General features: G+C 44.7%; 1 protein-coding gene across 4 annotated transcripts in view; it reads right to left on the bottom strand.

The window, feature by feature from the left end:
- The window catches only part of RALGAPB (Ral GTPase activating protein non-catalytic subunit beta), a 123,422-nt gene that overhangs the window by 7,120 nt on the left and 92,241 nt on the right, over positions 1-24,061 (bottom strand). For all 4 annotated transcript variants that reach the window (XM_050918582.1, XM_050918583.1, XM_050918584.1 and 1 more), the window contains 7 exons: positions 23,293-23,451; positions 17,571-17,736; positions 15,592-15,714; positions 12,891-13,027; positions 8,671-8,779; positions 8,366-8,444; positions 2,506-2,654 (listed from right to left, as the gene is read on the bottom strand). In XM_050918582.1, the coding sequence (XP_050774539.1) occupies positions 2,506-2,654; positions 8,366-8,444; positions 8,671-8,779; positions 12,891-13,027; positions 15,592-15,714; positions 17,571-17,736; positions 23,293-23,451 (922 nt within the window). The remainder of the gene's footprint in view (positions 1-2,505; positions 2,655-8,365; positions 8,445-8,670; positions 8,780-12,890; positions 13,028-15,591; positions 15,715-17,570; positions 17,737-23,292; positions 23,452-24,061) is intronic.

The raw sequence follows: 24,061 nt of genomic DNA, 5'->3' as shown, positions 1-24,061 counted from the left end.
AGATCTCAGGGTATGTCTACACTACGGGATTATTCCGATTTTACAGAAACCGGTTTTTTAAAACAGATTGTATAAAGTCAAGTGCACGTGGCCACACTAAGCACATTAATTCGGCAGTGTGCGTCCATGTACCGAGGCTAGCGTCGATTTGCGGAGCGTTGCACTGTGGGTAGCTATCCCATAGTTCCCGCAGTCTCCCCCACCCATTGGAATTCTGGGTTGAGATCCCAATGCATGATGGGGCAAAAACAGTGTCGCGGGTGATTCTGGGTAAATGTCGTCACTCAATCCTTCCTCCGTGAAAGCAACGGCAGACAATCATTTCACGTCCTTTTTCTCTGGATTGCCCTGGCAGACACCAAAGCATGGCAAGCATGGAGCCTGTTTTGCCTTTTGTCACTGTCACCGTATGTGTACAGGATGCTGCTGACAGACGCGGTACTGCAGTGCTACACAGCAGCATTCATTTGCTTTTGCAAGGTAGCAGAGATGTTTACCATCCTTATTGCACTGTATGCCATTGTAAATTGGCGATGAGATGATGGTTATCAGTCATTTTGCACCGTTTGCATTTGAAAATTGGCAATGACAGTTATCAATCCTTTTGTACTGTCTGCTGCTGTCATGGGTGCTCCTGGCTGTCCTCGCTGAGGTCGGCTGGGGGTGCATGGACAAAAATGGGAATGACTCCCCGGGTCGTTCCCTTCTTTATGTTTTGTCTAAAAATAGAGTCAGTCCTGCCTAGAATATGGGGCAAGTTACTAGAGAACCAGAGAGCACAGCTGCTCCGGGTCAGAGCCCCAGAGATCCTGCAGAAATGATGAGCTGCATGCCATTCTAGGGGATGTCCCTGCAACAACCCCACCTGTTGCCTGCGTCCTCCCCCAGCCCTCCTGGGCTACGGTGGTAGTGTCCCCTCATTTGTGTGATGAAGTAATAAGGAATGCAGGAATGAGAAACACTGAGTTTTTAGTGGGATAAAATGAGGGAGAGGCAGCCTCCAGCTGGTATGATAGTCCAGGCAGGACATTAAAGGGTTTGGGGGACAGGAGCTCAGCCTCCAGTTGCTATGATGAGGACAGTTACCAAGTCTTCTGTATCGTCTGCCGGAAATGACCGGGAGTCATTCCCATTTTTACCCAGGCACCCCCGCCCGACCTTACCGAGGCCAGCCAGGAGCACTCACGGGCTGATGATGACGATGGATACCAGTCATTTTGCACCATCTGCCACCAGGAAGGGGATGTTGGTGTTCAGCGCTGCAGCACCCCGTCTACCGGCAGCATGCAGCAGACAGACTGACATTGAAAAAAGGCGAGACACGATTTTTTCCCCTTTTCTTTTTTGGGGGGGAGGTAGGGTGTAAATTGATGACATACACCCTGAAACACCCAGGAAAATGTTTTTGACCCTTCAGGCATTGGGAGCTCAGCCAAGAATGCAAATGCTTTTCAGAGACTGCAGTAACTGTGGGATAGCTGGAGTCCTCAGTACCCCCTCCCGCCATGAGCGTCCATTTGATTCTTCGGCTTTCCGTTACGCTTGTCACGCAGCACTGTGCTGAGTCCCTGCTGTGGCCTCTGTCTATCATAGCCTGGAGATTTTTTCAAATGCTTTGTCATTTTGTCTTCTGTAACGGAGCTCAGATAGAACAGATTTGTCTCCCCATACAGCGATCAGATCCAGTATCTCCTGTACGGTCCATGCTGAAGCTCTTTTTGGATTTGGGACTGCATGGCCACCCGTGCTGATCAGAGCTCCACACTGGGCCAACAGGAAATGAAATTCAGGGGGCTTTTCCTGTCTACCTGGCCAGTGCATTCGAGTTCAGATTGCTTTCCAGAGTGGTCACAATGGTGCACTGTGGGATACCACCCGGAGGCCAATACTGTCGAATTGCAGCCATACTAACCCTAATTTGACATGGCGATACCGATTTCAGTGCTACTCCCCTTGTCGGGGAGGAGTACAGAAATCGGTTTAAAGAGCCCTTTATATTGATATAAAGGGCTTCATTGTGTGGATGGGTGCAGGGTTAATTTGGTTTAACACTGCTAAATTCGGTTTAAACGCGTAGTGTAGACCAGGCCTCAGTGAGTCACCAACATTAGAGCCACTTAAATCTTTTCCTCACAACTTTATCCACTTGTCTTTCTCCCACCTCCTTTCTTGCCTCTCTCTATTCAGTGTTTGCGCCCCTAGCCTCGGTCACACCACTGTTAGTGCAAACAACAAAGTGTCAAAAAAGTTTCCAAACCAGGAAGCATGGATAAAGTGCTTGTCAATTTAAATGTACTGTTCCCTCTGCAGGAGGGCTGCAGGCAGACTGCCTCCACCCACTGTGAGCCAGGAGGAAAACTCAGCAGCTATTCCTGAGTCAAAAGTATCTCATACCAGTTGGGAAGGAGCCAATTCATATTTTAATACAGACTAATCATTGAACGGTTAGGTAGCAAAGGCTCTACTAGTTCCCATATATATATCCTTTCACAGAACAGAACTTACCAAGAGCTCGCCTACTAACTATCATTCCATCTACCAAGGGGATGACCATGTTGAATTTCCCAGTAGCGCCTTGCACTTTTATCCTGAATAACCCAGTGTTTAAGGGGTGGATGAAAACTACAGGAACTTCTCTTTCAGGAGTGGTTGATCTAAAGGAAAAAAAACAAACCACTTGTTAAATTAGCAACACAGAGACAGTATTTTGAGAGAACATTTAGGGGAAGGGGAATGGGAATGGAGACAATGTGCTTAGCAAGAACAGACATTCAAAAACGGTTTGTAAATAAAACAAGCTTTTCTTTGTGCGAGATGGTCAATCATACTGTACACCATGTAGCTGTCGGAAGTACCACAACCTTTTAGGATGCCAGCAAAAAGGTGTCTGTGAGCCTGGCCTGTAAGAGTTTCCACTGGCCTATGATCTGTACTTAAGAATGGTGAGGGATCAACTGTAACAAAGCACTTATATATCTCCTCCTGTCACAAGAGTCCAAAGTGCTGCAGACACCAATTTAATAAGTTTAATCCATTTTGTAAATGAGTAAAACAGAGGCCAAGAGGGTTCGGTGGCTGGTCACGTAGCTAGGGAGAAAAAAAAGACTGTTACTCACCTTTGTAACAGTTGTTCTTCGAGATGTGTTGCTCATATCCATTCCAATTAGGTGTGCATGCGCTGCGTGCAAGATCGGAGAATTTTTACCCTGTTAACACCCGGTGGGTTGGCTGTGGAGCCCTCTAGAGTGGTGCCTTAATGGCACTGGATATATCCCAGCTGACCCAACACCCCCTCAGTTCCTTCTTGCCGGCTACTCCGACAGAGGGGAAGGAGGGCGGGTTTGGAATGGATATGAGCAACACATCTCGAAGAACAGTTACAAAGGTGAGGAACCATCTTTTCTTCTTCGAGTGCTTGCTCATATCGATTCCAATTAGGTGACTCCCAAGCCTTACTTAGGCGGTGGGGTCGGAGTGAGACATCGCTGAGTGCAGAACCACTGAACTAAATGCGGCATCACCTCTAGACTGCTGAACTAACATGCAGAGAGCAGCAAATGTATGAACTAATGACCAAGGGACAGCTCTACAGATCTCCTGTATTGGAACCTGGGCCAGGAAAGTGGCCGATGAGGCTTGAGCCCTCGTGGACTGGGGTCGGGACACTGGCCAAGTCGTAGCAAGATACAGGCCGTGATCCACAAAGAGATGCATTGCGAGGAGACTAGTAGGCCTTTTATCCAGTTGGCCACTGCAACAAAAAGTTGGGTCGTCTTCCTGAATGGCTTCGTACGCTCTATATGGAAGGCAAGAACTCTACGAAGGTCAAGAGAGTGCATACGTTGATCCTGCCGCGTAGCTTGTGTCTTCGGATAAAAGACTGGGAGGAAAATGTCCTGGTTCACATGAAAAGCTGATACCCCCTTGGGGAGAAAGGCAGAGTTGGGGCAAAGCTGCACCTTGTCTTTGTGGAAAATTGTATATTGTGGCTCCAACGTGAGGGCTCTAATCTCAGATACACATCTCGCTAAAGTGATGGCTACAAGGAAAGCTGTCTTCCAAGATAAGTAGAGAAGTGAGCAGGTGGCCATCGGCTCAAATGGGGGCCCCGTGAGCCTGGAAAAGACCAGGTTAAGGACCCACACCGGAACCGGTTGTCGCACTTGTGGGTAGAGGTGATCTAAACCCTTCAGGTTGGAGAAGACAAAGGAAGCATGTTCTCCTGGATGGAAAGCTGAGATGGCTGCCAGGTGCACCCTGACAGATGATAATCGCCAGGCCCTGCTGCTTTAGGAATAGGAGATACCTCTCATCCTAGACTATCGACACCTGCAAAGGGGGCGTGGCACGCTGCTTGCACCAACAGGAGAATTGCCGTGGAAGGGGTTCTGCTGCACCAATTATGAGCAGAGTAACTCCAACCATGTTAGCCATGCAGCAACCACGCTGTAAGGTGGAGCGATTGCAGGTCGGGATGACAGAGGCGCCTGTGGTCTTGCGAGATCAGGTTCGGCCACAGCGGGAGTGTGACTGGAGGCTCTACCAATAACCCAGGAGCGTGTATACCAGTGCTGCCTGGGCCATGCTGGGGCGACCAGAATCATATGTGCTTTGTCCCTGCGTAACTTGAGCAGGACCCTGTGGACTAGCAGGAATGGAGGGAAGGCGTAGAACAGCTGATTCTTCCACCAAAGTAGGACTGTGTCTGGTAGGGAACCCAGAGAAAGCCCCTGGAGAGAACAGAACACTTGGCACTTCTGGACTGTTGCACACGGTGAACAGGTTGACCTGGGGAAACCCCCACCTCAGGAAGATGGAGTGGATGATATCTGGGCGAACTGATCACTCATGAGGCTGGAAGGACCTGCTGAGGCGGTCTGCCAGTGTGTTCTGGACCCCCAGGAGAAACAACGCCACTAGATGTATCGAGTGGACTATGCGGAACTCCCACAGGCAAATGGCCTCCTGGCATAGGGGGGACGACTGGACTCCCCCTTGCTTGTTGATGTAGAACATGGGGGTAGTGTTGTCTGTGAGGACTGCCACACAACGGCCATGTAGGTGCCCGCGAAATGCCTGACACACTAGGCGTACTGCCATCAGCTCTCATACACTGATGTGCAGAGTTAGTTCGGATGTGGTCCAAAGGCCCTGCGTTTGGTGTTCCCCGAGGTGGGCGCCCCATCCCAGAGATGATGTGTCTGACTAGGTACAAGGAGGTTGTGGGGTGTGAAATGGTACTTCTTTGCACACCGACGTGGGGTTCAACCACCAATGGAGGGAGGTCAGAACCAATTCTAGGACAGTGACCACCATGCTCAGGCTGTCTTGACCTGGTTGATATACTATTGATAACCAGGCCTGAAGAGGGCGAAGGGGATTGTACCTGGTCCCTGGTGTGGCCCCGAATGAGCCAGTCGTCGAGATACGGAAACACCTGGATCCGTTTTTGATGAAGGTAGGCTGCCACGATGGCTATACACTTGGTGAACACCCCGGGAGCCGTGGACAGCCTGAAGGGAAGGACAGCAAATTGGTAGTGTTTGTGATTGATCAGAAAGCGAAGAAAGCATCTGTGTGCTGGGTAAATCACTATGTGGAAGTACGTGTCCTTCATGTCGAGGGCGGCATACCAGTCTCCAAGATCCAAGGAAGGAATAATGGTCCCCAGTGAAACCATGCAGAACTTCAACTTTACCATGAATGTGCTGAGTCCACGCAGACCTAGGATGGGCTGAAGCCCACCCTGGGCCTTGGGAATTGGGAAATAGCCGGAGTAAAAACCCCTGCCCCTTAGCTCCCTTGGAACCTCCTCAATTGCTCCCATGGACAGGAGTGTTAGGACCTCCTGTATAAGGAATTGCTTGTGAGAAGGGTCCCTGAAGAGGGACGGGGAGGGGAGAAGAAAAAACTGGAGAGAATATCCCTTTTCCCCCCGTGCGAAGAACCCACCAGTCTGAAGTTATATAGGACCATGCATGGTGGAAATGGGAGACACGATATCGAAATGGAGGGGAAGGATCCTGGATGGTGACTGGTACGCTGTCCTTGCGCGCACCTTCAAAAGTTTTGCCTAGGCCCCATCGATGGTTTGGGAGGGCCTTGGTTCTGATTGGGTTGGTGGCCGGTGGATTTCTTTCTACCACCTTATCCGCGTCTTCTATAAAAGTCCTGCCTTAGACAGCCGGGGGGGGAGGGAGAAGAGAGTGGAGGAGGAGGAGGAGAACAGTTACCGGGATGTGTATTCCCAGGGAGTACATGATAGCCCTGGAATCTTTCAGGCTCTGTAGTCTAGAGTCCATTTTGTCTGAGAACAGGCCCTGTCCATCAAATGGCAGGTCCTGCAGGGTCTGTTGTAGCTCTGGTGGTAGGCCAGATACCTGCAGCCAGGAGATGTGTTGCATGGCTATGTCCGATGCCAGGGTCCTAGCCACAGATTCTGCCGCATCTAGGGAGGCCTGTACGGAGGTCCTAGCCACCTTTTTGCCCTCTTCCACTAAGGCCTCAAACTCATCCATGGACTCCCATGGAATTAATTCCTTAAATTTCACCATGTTGCTCCATGAGTTATAGTCATAACGGCTCAGGAGCACTTGTTGGTTTGTGACCCTGAGCTGAAGACCCCCCGCTGAATAAATCTTGCACCCAAACAAATCGAGACGCCTGGTGTGTCTGTGTCGACTCTCCAGGGCATGGTGTGGACCAGTACCGGGTCGCTGGAGAGTGGTGCCAGCAAGGATCTGGGGAGCAGTACTCGGGTCGAGATCGGCATCGATGACCAAGCCAGTACCGGGATCCAGATCTGGATTGCAAAGACAACTGCCTGCGGAAGCGGTGCTGGGATTGGCTCCAGAAAGGAGACTGGCACTTTGATAGGTGCCGGGAGCAACATCGGGAGTCTGAAGGGTACCGCGGCCGAGCCGTGCCGTGAGGCAGATAAGTGCCGTGAGTACGACCAGAGCCACGAGTACGAGTGGTGTTGGATTCGGACCTGCTCCGGGATTGGGAGCACTGCCGTGTTTCCACACTAGGAGATGGCGGGCATTTTAGGGTTGGCTTGCCCCTAGACTGTACCGTACGGGTCGGAGGCGGTGCCATAGTCTGCACTGGTGCCGGCTCTGTGAGGGCGATGAGGTCTCTCGCTGTTGCAAATGTCTCTGGCGTCGACGGAAGCTGGGGCTCAACCACGGTCCAGGTTGGGGAGCTAGTGTGCACCGGACTCAATGGCTCCTCCCTCGGTGCAGGAGTCAATGGTGCCGATATCGGTGCTTGTACCCTCGGTCGCTCCAGTGCCGGACACGACTCTGAGGTTGGCAGAACAGGCGCCAGGGCCTGTTGCAGAGAGACAGTCACCTCCAGCTTGCGCTGTCTCTTCTGGCCTGGAGACAGGGAACAGCGCTGAGTCACTTGCACTGGACGTGGTGCTGGAGAGGCCTCTATCTGAGTCTACCCGCAGTGCAGTACAGTACCTGAAGCTGCCACCGGGGCATTGTGCACTGACGTGCTTGGTGCCGGAACTTGGCGTGCTGATGGGGGATCCGTGCTAAGGGCCGTCTCCAGAAGGAGCTGCTTGAGCCTGAAGTCCCGCTCCTTTTTGGTTTGAGGTCTGAACACCTTACAGATCCTATACTTGTTGGCCTGGTGAGACTCTGAGACACTTCAAACAAGAGTCGTGGGGGTCTCCTGTTGGCATAGGGTTTGAGCAGGCTGAACACCAGTTTAAAACCCGGAGCCTTGGATATGAGCCCGGGTGGCAGGCAGGCAGGAAGGGGGAGGACCCCTTCCAACCTGCTAAATCTAATTAAAAAAAAAAACTTAATACTATAACTATAACAACTATCTAAAACTGGGAAGCAAAACCTAGGGAAAGTGGAGGACAGCTATGCCGCACTCCACAGTTCTAACGACCGGCATGGGCGGTAAGAAGGAACTGAGGGGACGCTGGGTCGACTGGAGTATATATCCAGCGTCATTAACGCACCACTCCAGGGGGCTCCACAGTCAACCCCCCATGTGTTGCTAGGGTAAAAATTCTCCAACGATCATGCACGCAGTGCACACACACTTAATTGGAATCGATTTGAGCAAACACTCAAAGAACCACCCCAAACTGTCCGATTCCCAGTCTCATGTTCTAACCCCTGCAACAGAAGAGTCCTTTCATTAGTGGTCAGAAAAAGAGAAAAGGGAAGCTGAAAAACCATTTGAAGAGCCTCACTGCATCATTCTGAACGAGATTGCATCTTTGATGACATTTTTATGCAGTTGTCTTAAGAAAACCGAAGAAAGCTAATGTAGCCAGTTAGGAACTATTCTGAAGCCCTGCATAAGCAGTTGCTTGCAAAAAGTAGAGAAATTGTAATACCTGAGGGAAGTGCTACTATTTGATGTAGTTTCTACACCAGTGCTGGTCTCAGAAACCAGATCAGAGAGGGGAAAGTTTTCTGAAAGAAAAAGAGGTTTACAGTACAGGTTAAGTATTCACTTGTAAAATTTGGACAGAAATCAAAACAACTAAGTTTAGATAATTTAAATGTGAACTACAATAGTAAATCACAATCTACTTTTACCTAAAAACAGAGTTCTGTTTAATAAAACATTTCACATATAACTCAATTACTGGCCCCGTAAGTACATTAATTCATTATAGAAAGCAGAAGGTCAACACACCTATATCATCATAACGTTCAACCCAGACCACAGACACCTTGGTTTCAGGTCCCATTGGTGGAATGGTCCGGCCCTGAGGCAACTTCTTTGATCTGGAAGTAGGACTGAGCTGTTTTGAAGAAGAGTAGAGTGGCATTTGCAAAATAATGAAAGTTAAATTAAACATTTAAAACAAGCAACAATACTGTAGTCACTCTTAAGACATTTTTGGACATCAGAGACACAAGAGGTACACTGCTAGGAAGCACACGTGACAGCCACAAGATGGAGCTGTTGTTGTTTAGGCTACTGCGGCACTGTAGTCATCAGCCAATTATGAGCCATGATTTGGGTTCTCTCTCACATTTGGTTTATAACACTTATTTTTATTGCTTGGGAGGTTAACACTGAAATCTGTTGATGAATCTCTCTCCATTTACTTTGTTGCTGTTGTCTGAGCTCAACCAATTGAACTAACATCTCGGTTCATGCATATAAACACGTGACATACTCTTGTGCTACTATGGAAGCTACACATCATTCTTCGCAGCCCACAAGCTATGATGCTGCTCTGAAAATGGCAATAGGGCACTGTATCTTTCTTGTCTCAAAGATTCAAGAGCAAATTTGCTCAGTTAACAAATAAAAATATTTTTCTTAATTCCCTCTACTGCAAACTCAATCTGGAATTGACCAGAGTTCTTTCTGGCTCATGAATCATCAAAGATTCTGCCATCAGTTACACGTGTTCAGCCCCACTGAAAACAGACACAGCTGTAAGTAACGGAAGGTAGAATCTGATGCTGCAATGGGAACGTAGCTCATAACACTGGGGATGATGTGTACAGCAGAATCCGGCTCCTTTTCCCATAGCTACAGGGGATCAGCTGTGCTAATGGAAGCAAAAGGCAGTCACACTTATTTTAGTCACTACAGTATGACCACAGAAGTGGAGAGGAAGGAAGAGCAGGGGAATGGGCATCAGACCTTTTCAGTTCTCTTACTGGCTGTGCCACTAGCTCATGTTACCCTCTTGTGCCTCATTGATTCCACTGTACAAGGACATTGCTCAGAGAAAGTGAGACAAGGTTTTTAAGGTACTTTAAGATACTATAATGAAAGGTGCTAGGAAGGCAAAGGAGTGATGTGACAAATATTTCCTACCTGTTTAAAAAAAAAAAAAAAGTTTGACACCTCTCACCTATCAAACCCAAATGGTTTTATTTTAACCTTTCAAACAGATACATACACAGCCCTGTAACAGTGGAGGAGGAGATTTTCAAACGCATAAAAGGCAATTGGGCTCTTAACTCCCACTGAATTTCAAGGGAAGTCGGACGCCCAACTGTCATTTGCCATTGAGTGCTTTGGACATTAGAAGAGATTTTGTTCTGAACTAAGCTATGGCCAAAGAAAGCATAAGGCAGCCAGCTGGAAAATTCCATCAGTGCGTATGTGCGCGCGCGCACATGCTCTCCCCAGGGTTACCTGCCCATTGTTTCTCTTAGGGAACCTATGTTTTTATATAAGGAGTATCTAGCCCTTCGGGTTCCTGAAGGCAGTCATTGAAATGTAAATGGAGATAGCAACGGCCTGCAATCTGCAGATACACGAGCTGGAGGAGGCGGCAGAGTTCTCATCATACTTGGAGCAGCTGGTAGTATAGCTGCAATATTACACTGAGATCATAAAGGAGAGAAGGCAGTGAAATGGGCATATTCCATGTATTCATGCAATAAGCACCTAGGACAAGATCACCAGGGGGTCTTGGCAGCAAGCCAGTCTTTCACATTTCCCTCTCCTATCATGTGCCACACTCTGGTTGTCATACGACCTACACTTGTCTGTGACCAGCCACTGGGAAGTACTGTTCAGGCTCTCCTTGGCAGCTATTTCCCAGTGGTTTGAGATTTTTGTATTCAGTCACTGCATCAACACACAGCCTAGTAGATATAACTGCCTAGTTGTCAACATTAATCTTACCACGGCTGATTGTACCAGAATTATCCTGTTCTAGTGGTGTTGGATAAACCTGACACATCTTGGTGATCCTTCATTTGAAAGGATATTCTATCATAATAAGGCTGCAAGTGTAAAATATGCAGAGTCTTCTCTGTCTCACTAAATTTGGATAACTGATCATCTGACAATATGAACACTGCTTTTACCCTATTACATTTACACAGTAGCATTAGGCAGATGTTGATCCCCCATTGTGACAGGGAGGGGTTAGTCATTTTCTATAGAAATACATCCAACAGCATCTAGACAATACTGATCAATGGCCCTCATAATAAGGGTTTGGGGTATGAGAATCTAAAAGCAGGTAGTGCTATGCAGAATAGGCAATGTCAGGAATAATTTGGCCAGAGATCAACTGTCCCTGGTCACAGGCATTCAGACATCTCTCCATAGTTATGGTAGCAGCTAGTTCAGGGTCAGTGCTGCAATCTGATCTGTGTGGGCGGACAGGCAGGAAGGCAGACCGCTGCAGCCACAAGGAGCTCTACTGACTTCAATGGGGTTCTACTACCTACATGGATCAGACTACTGAATCTGGGCTTTATGCAGTGCATTTTGATTCTAGTCCTCCCCTTCAAATACCTTTAAAAAGGTTAATTGAGCGTGGCAGTTTGCACATGCTGTCGTTAGCCAAGGAACATGTGCTTTTATTTTCAAAGTTTTCAGGCTGTTTGTGATATCTGGAGATTTAAAAGAAAGATCCAAGTTTTTTAAAATAATGCTGATGGTTTTGGTCACATTCTCTCTCAAAAATGGTCAGTCAGGAAACTTCAAACTTGTCAAATTCAAGAGTCCTTGAGGAGATGCAATATCACCTGAAGAGAACTGGAGGTTTAGGGTTGGAAAAACAAAAAATGTAACCTTAATTTAGAATGTTCTGGCTTTCTATAATGTTTGCTTACTGTCCCTACCTAAGCTCCAGTGTGGCCAAGACTCATGTCCTGGAATATATGCTGCAATAAATATAACAATCAATTACCTCAGCTCCCAGCCTGTTACCTTGTCAGTTCTCATAAGTTAAGCCGACTGGATCTGGACAGAACTGGTACACTGACATAACTAGTAAGTATAGTTGGGGTAAAAAAATTGCCTGTCCCCGTCCCCTCCCATTCTGGTTGTATGTGGAATGAGGACAAATGTGGGTATTTCCTAACTCCAGGATCAGAGTAAATGTACAGCTCTACTCATTAGGAAGGACATATTCCTCCTCCTCCTATTGCCCTGGATCCCCCCCCCAAGACTGACCAGCCTCCAGAGGGCAAGGAAGAATTGCATCTGCTTCCAGGCTTTAGCAGGCATTTGTTTTTAAGCGGATAAACATGTCAGATTGAAGTCCCTGTGCTTCTCATTGACTCAGGGTATTAGAGCCCTAAGGGCCCACTGAAGTCAGACGAACTTAAAGAGGGAAGTTTCACATGATACTGCCTTACATAAAGGAATGTCCTCTGCAGACATTCCCTTGACAAATATGCATGGAAGACCATTGCAATTAGTTACATCAACTGTTTTATCAGTTAATGCAAACGTACCGTAAAGCAGAATCAAGACATTTTGTTAAAAATGTTTAAGGTCTCAAATCAGTAACTGAATGTACTTTTAGATTTTGGGCCAGTGTTTCATATAAGGAATGGGTAGTTTCTAAAAATCATTCACTTACAAAGTTATAACAGGACTGGTTCGGTACCCACCATAAAACAGAACTCTTCCGGGCTTGTAATTTCAGCTGCTGCAGGAGGACTCAGCACCTTGAACTCTACACATGTACTGTAACTAACATGGGATTTTAAACAGAGCAGGTGGGAAAGCTTTGCAATTTCAATACATACCGGTCCATTCTGAATTTCTAGAGATGGGTTAGAGTCTAACCAGTTTCATAAGTACAGCATGCCAATTTTCTTTGGACATATTTCAGGAGTTTGGGATGTACCCCAAGGGTTAGAATATTTAATCTAACTGCAGAGTTTTAAATGTGTATAAATACTATGACCCAGCAGCCTCCTACTGCTACTGCAACTGTGGGCGTCAACAAAATCAGAACAGACACTCCAGATTGCTGTTAATAATCACTAAGGCCTATTGATGAAGAGTTTCAAATACTAAAAAGCTGGATTACAAATATCAGGGCTATAAACATCTACTGTATTTTCTCTGTATTTGCTTAGAAACATAACAATTTGCATACAAAACAGCCATTTGCTACAAACAATATGTTGCCTTACCCGCTGCGAGGAATTGAGATTGTCTGTATGATTGGGGAAGAGTTCAAGTGTCAGAGATGGTTGCTTTAGTATCCCAGGCAGAAGATCCATGTTAGAGTCGCTTTCTTGGTCTGAGACATTGCTTTCCAATGAATCAGCTGAAAGTCAAAGAAAGAGGAAATAATTTTTTCCTTCTCGCAAAAAAGGCTAAGTTTAAGATTCTGAAGTTAAATATGAGTAATCATGGGCAGAGCACACAGCAAGGCTACACATATTGCTAAAAATGGGACTGGGTGGAAAAAAACATTCCAAATCCAACAAAGGGTGTGAAGAAGAAAGATAAGAGAAAATATCGAAAGCTTATTTCAAAGAAGCACTTGCCTTTTACAGAGCCCTCTAAGCTGGTGTGTCATTAAGCATATGTCTACACTGCACAGTTGTCGCCAAAACTTTTGCCTTTCGCGGGTAATAAAAAAGCCCCCCCCGTGAAAGACAAAAGTTTTGCCAATGCAAGTGGCAGTGTGAACGTGACTTTGTCGACAAGAGCGCTCTCCTGCTGACAAACCTTACGCTGCTCGCGGGGCTGGAAGTATTTTGTCAGCAGAAGTGCCAACAAAATACCGCAAAAGAGCATTCGCACCTGCTGACATTTAGCAACCCCAGGCAGGCCCACAGGGAGTCAACACTTCAGTCAACAAAAACAAAGACTGTTGAATAATCTAATAAAACCACCATGACACATGACCCTTGTCCTTCATTAGGAGGTGATCAACGACCACAGATTTCTCTGCAGTCTTGAAGTTATGCACAGGTCTCAAATCATACTGATAAGAGACAGAGAAACTGTAGGAATCTAGAGGACAGTAAAGTTAGCCAGTCACTGCGAACCCGGTCATCCGCCCTTTTCCTTGGCAGTTTTCTAGACATGGAAGTAGACGGCACTTGACATCAGGCAAGATGGTATCTTGAGCAGACTCTAAACTGACTGACACTTTGGCTTCACAAAACAGGAGACCTTAACAATCCTAGTTAACAATAGATCCAAGCACTCTCTTCCTCCCTCCTCCATTTTTCACCAGCCATGAGTGGCAAGAGTCCATCTTCCAGATGGTAGAGAAAAGACCATTCACTATATTCAAAACTTTGGTCAGCAAAATGTAGGTGAAACTTGACCAAAGCTAGCAGTCTGTTTGCCACCTTTTGTTCTGACATTGCAAATCGTATTTGCAACACATACAGGATTTTCTTTCACTATTTATTTAGATTTACATAAAACAGAGTTAGTGACTATCCAGATACTTTTAATGCTATATATAAATCCCAAAAGATTAGATTTCCAGTGAGACCTGAAGGTCAAGAGACCTACCTATTTAGGAATCTGAGGGTGGTGAATTGGCATGAGCTCTAAAATTCCAGGCTCCTCTCAGAGAATGCCCTGCCAGTGAGTCTGGGAGCTCTAGAAACTGAGAGAAGCTAAGATCACTAGGTATGGGGGTCTGCTTTTGATAACATCCCATTAGATTTCATGTTTCCTATGCAGTACGATTTCTCATCCTTCAAGTCTAGCATTCTCTCATTTCTGAATTCATCTGAGATTTCATCTGGGTACTGGGGTGCAGCAGAGAAGCAGCTGGATGGAATAGGCAGGGTTGGTGTGGCAGCTGGATTAGGTGAAACTGTAGTTAGCAGGATATAGGGTGGAAGGTTTGGGTGAAGAAGGAAGAGTGTGCATATGTAGGCATGCTCCAGTGGAGTGGGAACAGACAGGATGAGAGATCTAAAGCAGAGGTTCTCAAACTGGGCGTCAGAACCCCTCAGCATGTCGCAAGGTTATTACATAGGGGGGCGCGAGCTGTCAGCCTCCACCCCAAACCCCGCTTTGCCTCCAGCATTTATAATAGTCTTAAATATATTAAAAAAAAAAAGTGTTTTTAATGTACAAGGAGGGGTCGCACTCAGAGGCTTGCTGTGTGAAAGGGGTCACCAGTACAAAAGTCCGATAACCCCTGATCTAAGGGGACCCCTGAGAGAGAAGCTGGGGATTGGGTCAACGGGAGCTAAGAGACAAGGTGTGTTCAGGGGAGGGGAGGGACATCTGGCAGTGCAGACAACAGCACAGCCACCCTTTGATCCAAGAGTGACTCCACTGCATATTTTGGGATAAAGGGTTAGCAAATGCTCTAATTCTTGGAGCACATAATTAAGCATGTATTTCTCTACGCGTGTCCTAGGGGCACATTATCCAAGAAAAACCCCACAAAGCAGTCTACTGCTTGTGGAGCTGTTCTGAACTCACTAGCTTAGCGGACACCTGCATACTGGAATCATAGCCACAGTGCAGGGGGTGCCATCCCCTATTCTAGGACAAGCTCAGGAGACTGCACTCCTGCAGTGCAAACTTGAGCAGCAATTCAAGGCTTAGGCTCCATCATACGAAGGAGTGGGGAACAGATGATATTCCCACATCAAGATTTCTTTAATTATACATTTTAGGAACTAATTCTGTAACAAATCACTTACAACTGACACTGCTAATTTGATTCCCTCCCCACATTTATATTGTCAAGAATCTATATTTGGGGCTCTGCTTTTAACTGGGGTCTCTGGGTGCACCAGTAACATAAATATTACATTATCTCTGTTAATCAAGTTCTGGGTCAAAGAAAGGCTATGTAAACAAAGTGTTTTTAAAGTGCACATGGCATGTATACAGTGATCTTACTTAAGGACTCCACTGGGGAGGGAACAACGAATGCTATTTCTGTAAGGGCATCAGCATAATACAGAACCTTCTTCTGCCCATTGAATATGCTCGCTCCGGTGTCTTCTGAAGAAACGATTTCATCTGAGAATGAAGAAACAAAAGTTAAGTCAAAAGAAAGTGCTTCACAACTCCTCATGCACTTCACCAGTACAGGATTTGCAAGCACCAAGACTCAACTGGGATAAAGGAGTAAAAAAAAGAAGTTACTTCGTTAAGATGAAAGCCAAAGTGCACACTCAAATCTAGTTATTACCGTGTAACAACCACAGCTGTGGCAATCTTTAAGTTACCTACTTATCCCCTTCTGTACTTGCTTAATGAGAGTACAATTAATCCATGGCCATATTGCAGTCTCCTCTCAGATATTTGTGGACAGCTATGTCTCCTCCTCTGAATGAATGCCCTCTGCTCTCTCAACCGACCCACTCATTTCCCACGCATTTCATCATTAATTCCTTTCCTCTGGTGGTCTCCAATTTATCTCTATTGTCAGAAATGTGGTGGCCAAACTGGAATTCAAGATTCCAACTAAGGCCTAGTCAGAGCAGAGCAGAATAGTTTCCTCACTTATTTGACACTGCTTGTGTGACACCGCTAGTACTACAGCCCAATATACAGACTAGCCTTTTTGCAGGAACACTGCATGGTTAGCCACTCAGTTATCATCTAATCTAAGCTCTATACCAGGGCTGTTAGACATATAGACCACAGACCAGATCCAGCCTAGATGATGTATATGTGCCTTTCATGACATTTAGGCTCCCCAGAATCTTGCCTTTACATTTAAAAAAAGCTTCGAGTCCTCATAGTCATAAAGAAAACCTTCCCAAGGTGAACCAAGTGTAAACCAACACACTGATGTCTGCCGAAGTCTCCGGACAGCCTGATACAATAGCTCTGAGGGGTGTGAACTGCCATGTTCTCCAATCATCTCATTGGAGCACCAGCACTAAAGCCCAAGAATACTTCAGCCTCCACACTGCATTGCTGATCATTTGAGCTGACAGAACAGGAAAATGGATGGGAATGAAGCCAGCAGGGAAGTGAGTTGCTGCTGGGAAGAAAAGCAGAAGGAAGAACAAAGAACTCACAAAGAAGGAAAAAGGAAGAAAAATAGGAGAGGGGAGAGAGAGTGCGAGCACGCGCAGCAACAGCAGTGGCGTAAAGGCAGCAATTTTTCCACTGAATTATACTGAATGTTACAAAAAGGGACTAAATATTAAACAATTACTACATATAGGCTGCATTCTCCCACTGCTCTCTCTTCAAACACCCACTGACATCAGTGTGGGAGTTTGCTGTGGAACTAAGGGAATATAAAGTCCTGAATTTATATCCTGGCCAATGGACCATAAATAAACATGGAATCCGATCCTTGCATCATAATGAATTTGACACTCCTATATGGTACTTCTGAGTAGCCAATATTACCCTCATCTATATTTTTGCTATTTCTTTTAAGTTTATCTTGATCAAATCTCAATCTAATAGATTTACAACCAGTTTCTCAAGTTGCATAGTATTTTAATCCTGTCCACTGAGACATGTCAAACCTCTGGTTCTATCTGAATATTTGCCAGTATCACATCACATTACACTCCACTCTCCAGACTGTTAATTAAAATATTGAACAGGCATGGATGCAGAGTTGACCTGACTCAATATCTGCTCTCAACAGTACACAAGACCATTATTGTTCTGTACTTCAGGTCAGTGCACTTCAGACTCTAAATAAATAGCATAATTAAAAAGAAAGTCTTGGGTATAATAAAAGCTGTACACCGAATACTAGCAAATGTAGGCAGACTTATATGGAAAGAAACAAGATTTAAAGTGGTCCAAGGAATTAGTACATCCTGAAGCAAGAAATTTAAACAGACTATGCATTCTGAAAGAGCTACAGAGTTACAATTCTAGTACTTGTTTAGTGATCTTACCTTGCTCGGATCCCTCTTCATCACTGCAACTGTTAATAGACCAACTTGTTGAAACATGCCCAGTCCAGCCAGGGTGCTTCCCCACATCTACGGCCCAGCCAAGAGACAGTAAGAATTCTAGGAAGTGTGGCTGAACATTTCTGGAAGACTCTACATTCTTCAGAATCTGCAACATATTCCAATTCACAATATGAACAGAAAGCTGGAGGAGGCAGTTTTCACTGAATTTTTCTGTACAGCAAATGTGCTGACAAAAAGTCCTCTATTGATCCCTAGAGCAGTACAGCCTGGGCCACATTACTTAGGTGCCTCAGTTTGGTTTTAAAGAAGCTATCTCTATGAGTAACAATAGTTCAGTCTCCCTGACTCGTTCATTTCCCTTTGCTGAGACTGAGGGAGCCAATTACAAGTTGGTGAGTTTTTTGCTTTGTTCTGGGCAACACTGACATTTCCCATTCATTCCAGACAGGCCCCAGGGCCCCAATTCTGCAATGAATACATCAAGAACAGACCCTGGCGCCAACACAAAGCCTCATTTAGTTCTGGGGTCTTTCTATGCAAATCTCATTGCAGGACTGAGGCAGAGAGATGTCTGGTGCCAATTAATCGCTGCTGACCTGGATGAAACCTGAACAGTGATGTGAAGGCAAGACCTCATGTCTTACACAGCACATTAGACTGAAAGGAATGCAGCAGGAGCTACAGACCTGTCCCCTTCACTCTTGCCTCCTGATCCTGGGCAGTATTATCAGTATGAAGTTCCTTGCTTATTCTTAGGCTTGGAAGGATTAGATTTTTAAATCGGTAAACTTTCACCACGCACACAAACTGATGAAAAAGTATTTCCATAGATGATTATCAAAATTTACAGTCAGGCAAAGTAAGAAAAATGGTTTTGAGAACTCAGTTTGATTTAGGGATATTTATGTTGTGTATTTTGATATATGTTGACAACGTGTGTTTTAATGGTTATAAAGGTTTAACTTTTTTGAATGTCAATGTCTGCTGCCATTAATTACCTGCAACTGAAAACGTAAAGAACACACTATAAAACTGCTGAAAATGCATAATTTTGTGCAACTATGAAAATGTAAATCAATTTTACAAATGCTTAAAAACAAACAAACAAACATCGATATTATCCATCAAAACTATACACAAAAATCTAATTCTGCCACTCCTTGTTATTTGGAGTCTGAGATCAGTTTTACTCTCCCCTCCATGGCCAGTTCCACAGGTTTTATATAGAACACACAAAGAACTGCATTTTAGGTGTATCTGAGGCCAGGTGGAGGTTTTGAAAAGCATATCGGGGACAGTGGAGCTTCTGCAGGGAGGAAGGGATAGGAGGCACTTGTGGTGTTTAGCACATTGGAGACAGTTATGACTTTTGATCCTGAAGAAGGGAGCAGCTCCTCCCTCTCTCCTTCTTGGGACGCAGGAGAGGGGATTTTAAATTTGGAGCAAGAAGGGTCTGCAGTATTCATACAGCGTTCGCACATAGGGCCCCAGTGTGCTAGGGACTGTACAACCAAAACAAACTGCTTACAGTGTCAATAAGAGCCTCCTTGCACCCACCCATCCCATTTCACCCTATCCAACAACAGAAACAGATTACACTGAGGGCGTTGTTAACATGATCAGCAGCGAGACGGTTAACGTTAACATTCAGTGTTATGGTTCAGCCTCATTGATATGAGAGTTCACAAGTCTCAGAAGTATTGTTCTGGGCCATCTGCAAACTCAGGCATACACAACTGAATGGATTTCTCTCTCGTTCACATCAGAAGGGCTGATCTTCAGAGCTCTAAATAAGGCTAGAGATGTTAAGGAAAATTTACATTCTGGAACATAACTATGCGGCTATTTTTAAAAAAATAGTTATTTATCCAGGCAAATGGAAATGGCTGCATAATAATTACATCATACGTGAGGCCCTACCAAAAGGTGAAAGAAGATCATGGGTACTAATAATGTTGCCCATAAAGATGAGACACAAGACCAGTCAAGCTGGAAAATTGTTAGTTGTCTGAAGTGTGTAGCACCTGGTAATACATTGTTATCACTGTGCTTCCTTAATGAAAGCCCAAGAGTTTCAAAATTGTGCACACATTTCCAGATATAGAGATGAGCACACATTTGCACATGCATGTGGATGGTTAGATACACTACTTCCCTGCGTATGTGGAGTTACTCTAGTTAAGCATGCTAATGTTATTACCGCATACCGCAACCAGGCAAGCAAATGCTACTCAGAAGATCAGATTTTAATGACGCAGACTTTACATGTATTTTAATGGTTCTGTTACCACATATGGACTATACCCACAAATTTTTTTTTGATACATATAGACCTCTGAAAAAGAATGTAGTAACATACTATTTCTCAGGGGGGAGGGCTAGCTCAGTGGTTTGAGCATTGGCCTGCTAAACCCAGGGATGTGAGTTCAATCCTTGAGGGGGGCCATTTAGGGAACTGGGTTTAAAAAAACAAACAGAAAAAAAAAACCTCCACACACACATAACTGTCTGGGGATTTGTCCTGCTTTGAGCAGGAGGTTGGACTGTATAATCTCCGGAGGTCCCTTCCAACCCTGATATTCTAGGATAATTTCCTATGATATAGCAATGTTCTATTTGAGTGTACCTTTATGCAGCTGTTTACCCAATGTGCTTCTCATAGAACCAGTTCTTACACCTATTCAAACTGCATAATCTACTTTCAAAGAGTATTGAATACACATTAAATTGCTGATATGTACCTATAAATCCGTGGGAGAAATGACATACAAAAGCTGTACATAGAGTCAGGTGAAAGCTAATTTTTCCTTAAGATGACATAAAAGTGTAGGTTTTTCCAATTCCTAAATATTTCACTTATATTCAGCAGTTTGGACTGGTTGCATGCCTGCCTAAACCAACCACAAAATTAAATAATATATTTAGAGAAAGGTGATTATAACCCCCTACCATATGCCAGCACAGAATGCTGCTCATTACTACTTCAATTTACTATCCTGCCTCTGCAGCACATCATCATCATCATGTTTCTTCTGGGTACTTCTCATATCAGTGATTTTCAAGGACACTGTTGTGTGTGTACAGTGCTGTGTTGTACAGCAGTATAAGATATTATTTGCGCATTACGACACATTCAACACTGTTCTGTAATAGCCCATGAATACTGTAGGTGACCTGATTATTGGAATAAGAACAGGAATAATTGTGACATCTTAGAGACTAACAAGTTTATTTGGAATGTGTACTGTATGCACACTGGGTTAATTTAATAGCAGGATGATCAAGAAATGAGGACAACAGCCCAGACAACTGCCCCTCGGCAAACACCCGGGACTATTGACTCTAACACTACTACCCCCCCACCCCACCCCCCACAAACGCTCCTGCTGAGTTACCCAAAATGGTTGAACCAGGCTCAGAAAATACAGGAGAAGAGAACTTTGGCCTGACCTAAGAGACGTTCAGGGAGGGGAAAGGTGAAACCAGACTCCAGAGGCAAGGGGTGTAAGGGAAGTTACACCTAGCAGGGTCCCCATAAGAGGATGGTTCAGGCCTTTGTTGTTTCAAAACCTTCTCTCTTGTATTATGCTTTGTTCCTACTGTTAAGACAAAACAATAGGTTGCTTTTAAGAAGCTGTTTGGAGTCACTGATTTACTGCTATTTACATGCTCCAAAACGGAAAACTTTTAGAGATGGAATCCAGTTGGACCTGCTGGACAAACATGGTTAGTGCACAGGGTACTGTAGCCTAAGACAATCTAAGAGTGGGAGAATCACAGGTTTCCATCCCAGGAAAGGAAAAACTATATGAGGCCTAACACTTGTGGGGGTGCAATCAGAGAAGGAGTCAGAGCTGCAAACGCGACATGTGCATTTAAGGCTACAGAAACAAATTTTATATTGTACTATTTGAAAAGAGGATATGGCCACCATAAAGACAAACCATGGAACAGTTTTAATGAAGCCGGTGAAGAGAGGAATAAGTTATATGCCATCCTGGCCCCTTATTCTGCAGGGCTGATTCACCTGGAGGGAGGGCCAACAGTGCTGCTGCTACCTGTCCTCCCTCAGAACCTGACAGTAACAACAGGTTTGAAGAGGGTAAATTCCCCCCAAAGAACAAAAAAAAAAAAAAACCCTCTCCAGCTAGGTCAAAGAGCTCCCTTGACTTGCTGTAGAGAGTAAAAACAACTGGGTAGGGTCAGCCAGCTAGCATTTCAGAGGCAATAACTTCACTTGGTCTTCACTCTGATCTTGTCCCTCTGCAGATAGGGCTCAGCCACTCATCTAGGCTAGCACTGGATAACACTGGAAAAGAGGTAACATTTTATCTTAAGGTGATTAAGGTCAGTGCAAACTCCATAAAAATAAAATCTCAGTACTTTTTAAAAGCGGATATACCCTGAGTTCCTCACCTACTTCAGTCCTGCGGAGATAGGAACAGTAGTACATTTTTAATTAACTTGGCTTTGATCACCATGACTTAGTGCACGTTAGGTGATTCAGGAAATCAAGTACATTACCTGAAGACCCTAGGGAATACTCAAAGCCTTTGGATAATTAGGGGTACTAGCGCTACAGAGTCTGAAACAGTGTGCTCAGGGCCTCCTACCCTACCACCAAACAGCAAAGTTTACAGAACTGACCCCACAATTATAGATTGCTGGTTGGGCTCCTGCAGGCTGTCCTTTATCTTTGTCTGCCTAAACTCATAAAAATGCATGGATTGGAGCAGCTGGCTCAGTAGAAATAAGGTACTTTAAGTTGAATGCCTTAGCCCTATTTTATCGTACTAAGATGTCTGGCCTGGGAAAAGCCAGGGGACAGGCTTTCTGCACCCAAACCTCACTCATCTGAAAGGTTGTCAGGTGGTATGACCCTGGTTTCAGGTAACAGTAAAAATATGGTCCACTTGTGCATTTTAAGATAAACAAGGTTGTGCTGCATTTTGTTAGCTATACATTTCCAAGCTTATAAGATGTGGAGAGGGTGCCTGGAGTAAACTAATTAGTTCTGTGGCAGACAGCTACATTTACACTACATACAATGTGGAGTACACAGGGAATGAGAGGAAGGCACTATAAAAATGTCTCATTAGGATGAATTTATACACTTTTATAATAGTGGGTTTCCAAGGTACAGTTCAGCTGCAAGGATGTCGCTGTTAGGCTCTGCAGTCCTCTAGCTTGATACTCTCACTACTGATAACATCTGATCGCAAACAAGTACAGTCAGTGCAACATATACCTTACAAAGCAATAATTCCTTTTTACTTGTACATTTAGTTTTCCAATTTATTGCCATCTGTTTGAAATGAAACCCTACAAAAGCAAACTACCCGGACTTTGCACACCACTGGAACAAGTTATGGTATTGCTCGTACATTGGGCCTGTGAAGCTTGAAAGTGTCCCTCTAATGTCAGGTTCTGCAGACAGGTGTTTCCATACATTTAGAACAGTACTGGATAACAAAGCATTATTAATCCTTTCGGCATACATAACTAATAAATGATCCTCATTTTACAGATTAAAAAAAACAAAGCATGGTGACTTGTTGGAGATCACACAGCAACTCAGTGCAGATCCAAGAATCCTGAGTCCCAGTCCTCTGCTCCAGCCATTAGATCGCAGTTATATAACTAAGAAGTAAATGAAGGAAAGACATACCGAGACCAATCAGTGCTCCAATTTTTCACATACCTCCTGGCTTGTTTTCTGGCCTGCCTTCATGTAGAAAATGAAAACTGTATCAAAAGGACGACATGGCAGTAGATCCAAGTAACCAAGGTCATCAAAAAACCCAGGGAGAGCGGAGTCAAGTGCAATCAGATGAGGAGGTAGACGGCTGTTAGCAGTTTCCTACCCAGCAAAGAAAGATGTTTAATTTATTAACTATTAAAGAACATTACTGGTGAAAAAGGGTTTTTTTTTTTGATGGTTTCACCATGATCCATTTTAAAATACAATGAACAAAACAAATGCAATTTTTTTCTAAATAAAATCAAAACCATAACTTAATCTCTAACGGGATATGAATGTGACACCACAAAAGCCTTGTTTTGTATGGTTTTGCAAAGAAGCCTGTACTATTTGATGTCACAGTGTCTCTGGTTCATTGAAGAAATTCTAGAAGTACCAAGAGATTTCACTGAGTGGAAACAACAGAAATAGTTTTGAACTATTTAATATTAATGCTTTCCCCCATACCCAGGCTAGTGAGGACTTGCAGCACACTAACACTGTGCTGAACTCCACATGGACTTGGTTTTGTAGATCACCACAAAGTACTTCTTGGGATTATTATTTCTGCAACAGCTCAACTCTCTGTTGACAGTCTGTACATAGCTAGAGACAAACTCCACGGTGAGATATAGAGAGCCCAAAAGCACCGTTTCCCTCTGAAAATTGGATCATCTGTACTATCTCATAAAATAACTTGTACATTTAGCTAGTATTTCCATTACATGGA

The sequence above is a fragment of the Gopherus flavomarginatus genome, chromosome 11 (genome assembly GCF_025201925.1).
Source record: "Gopherus flavomarginatus isolate rGopFla2 chromosome 11, rGopFla2.mat.asm, whole genome shotgun sequence".
Classification (NCBI taxonomy): domain Eukaryota; kingdom Metazoa; phylum Chordata; order Testudines; family Testudinidae; genus Gopherus; species Gopherus flavomarginatus.
This window is presented reverse-complemented; position numbering and strand designations above follow the sequence as displayed.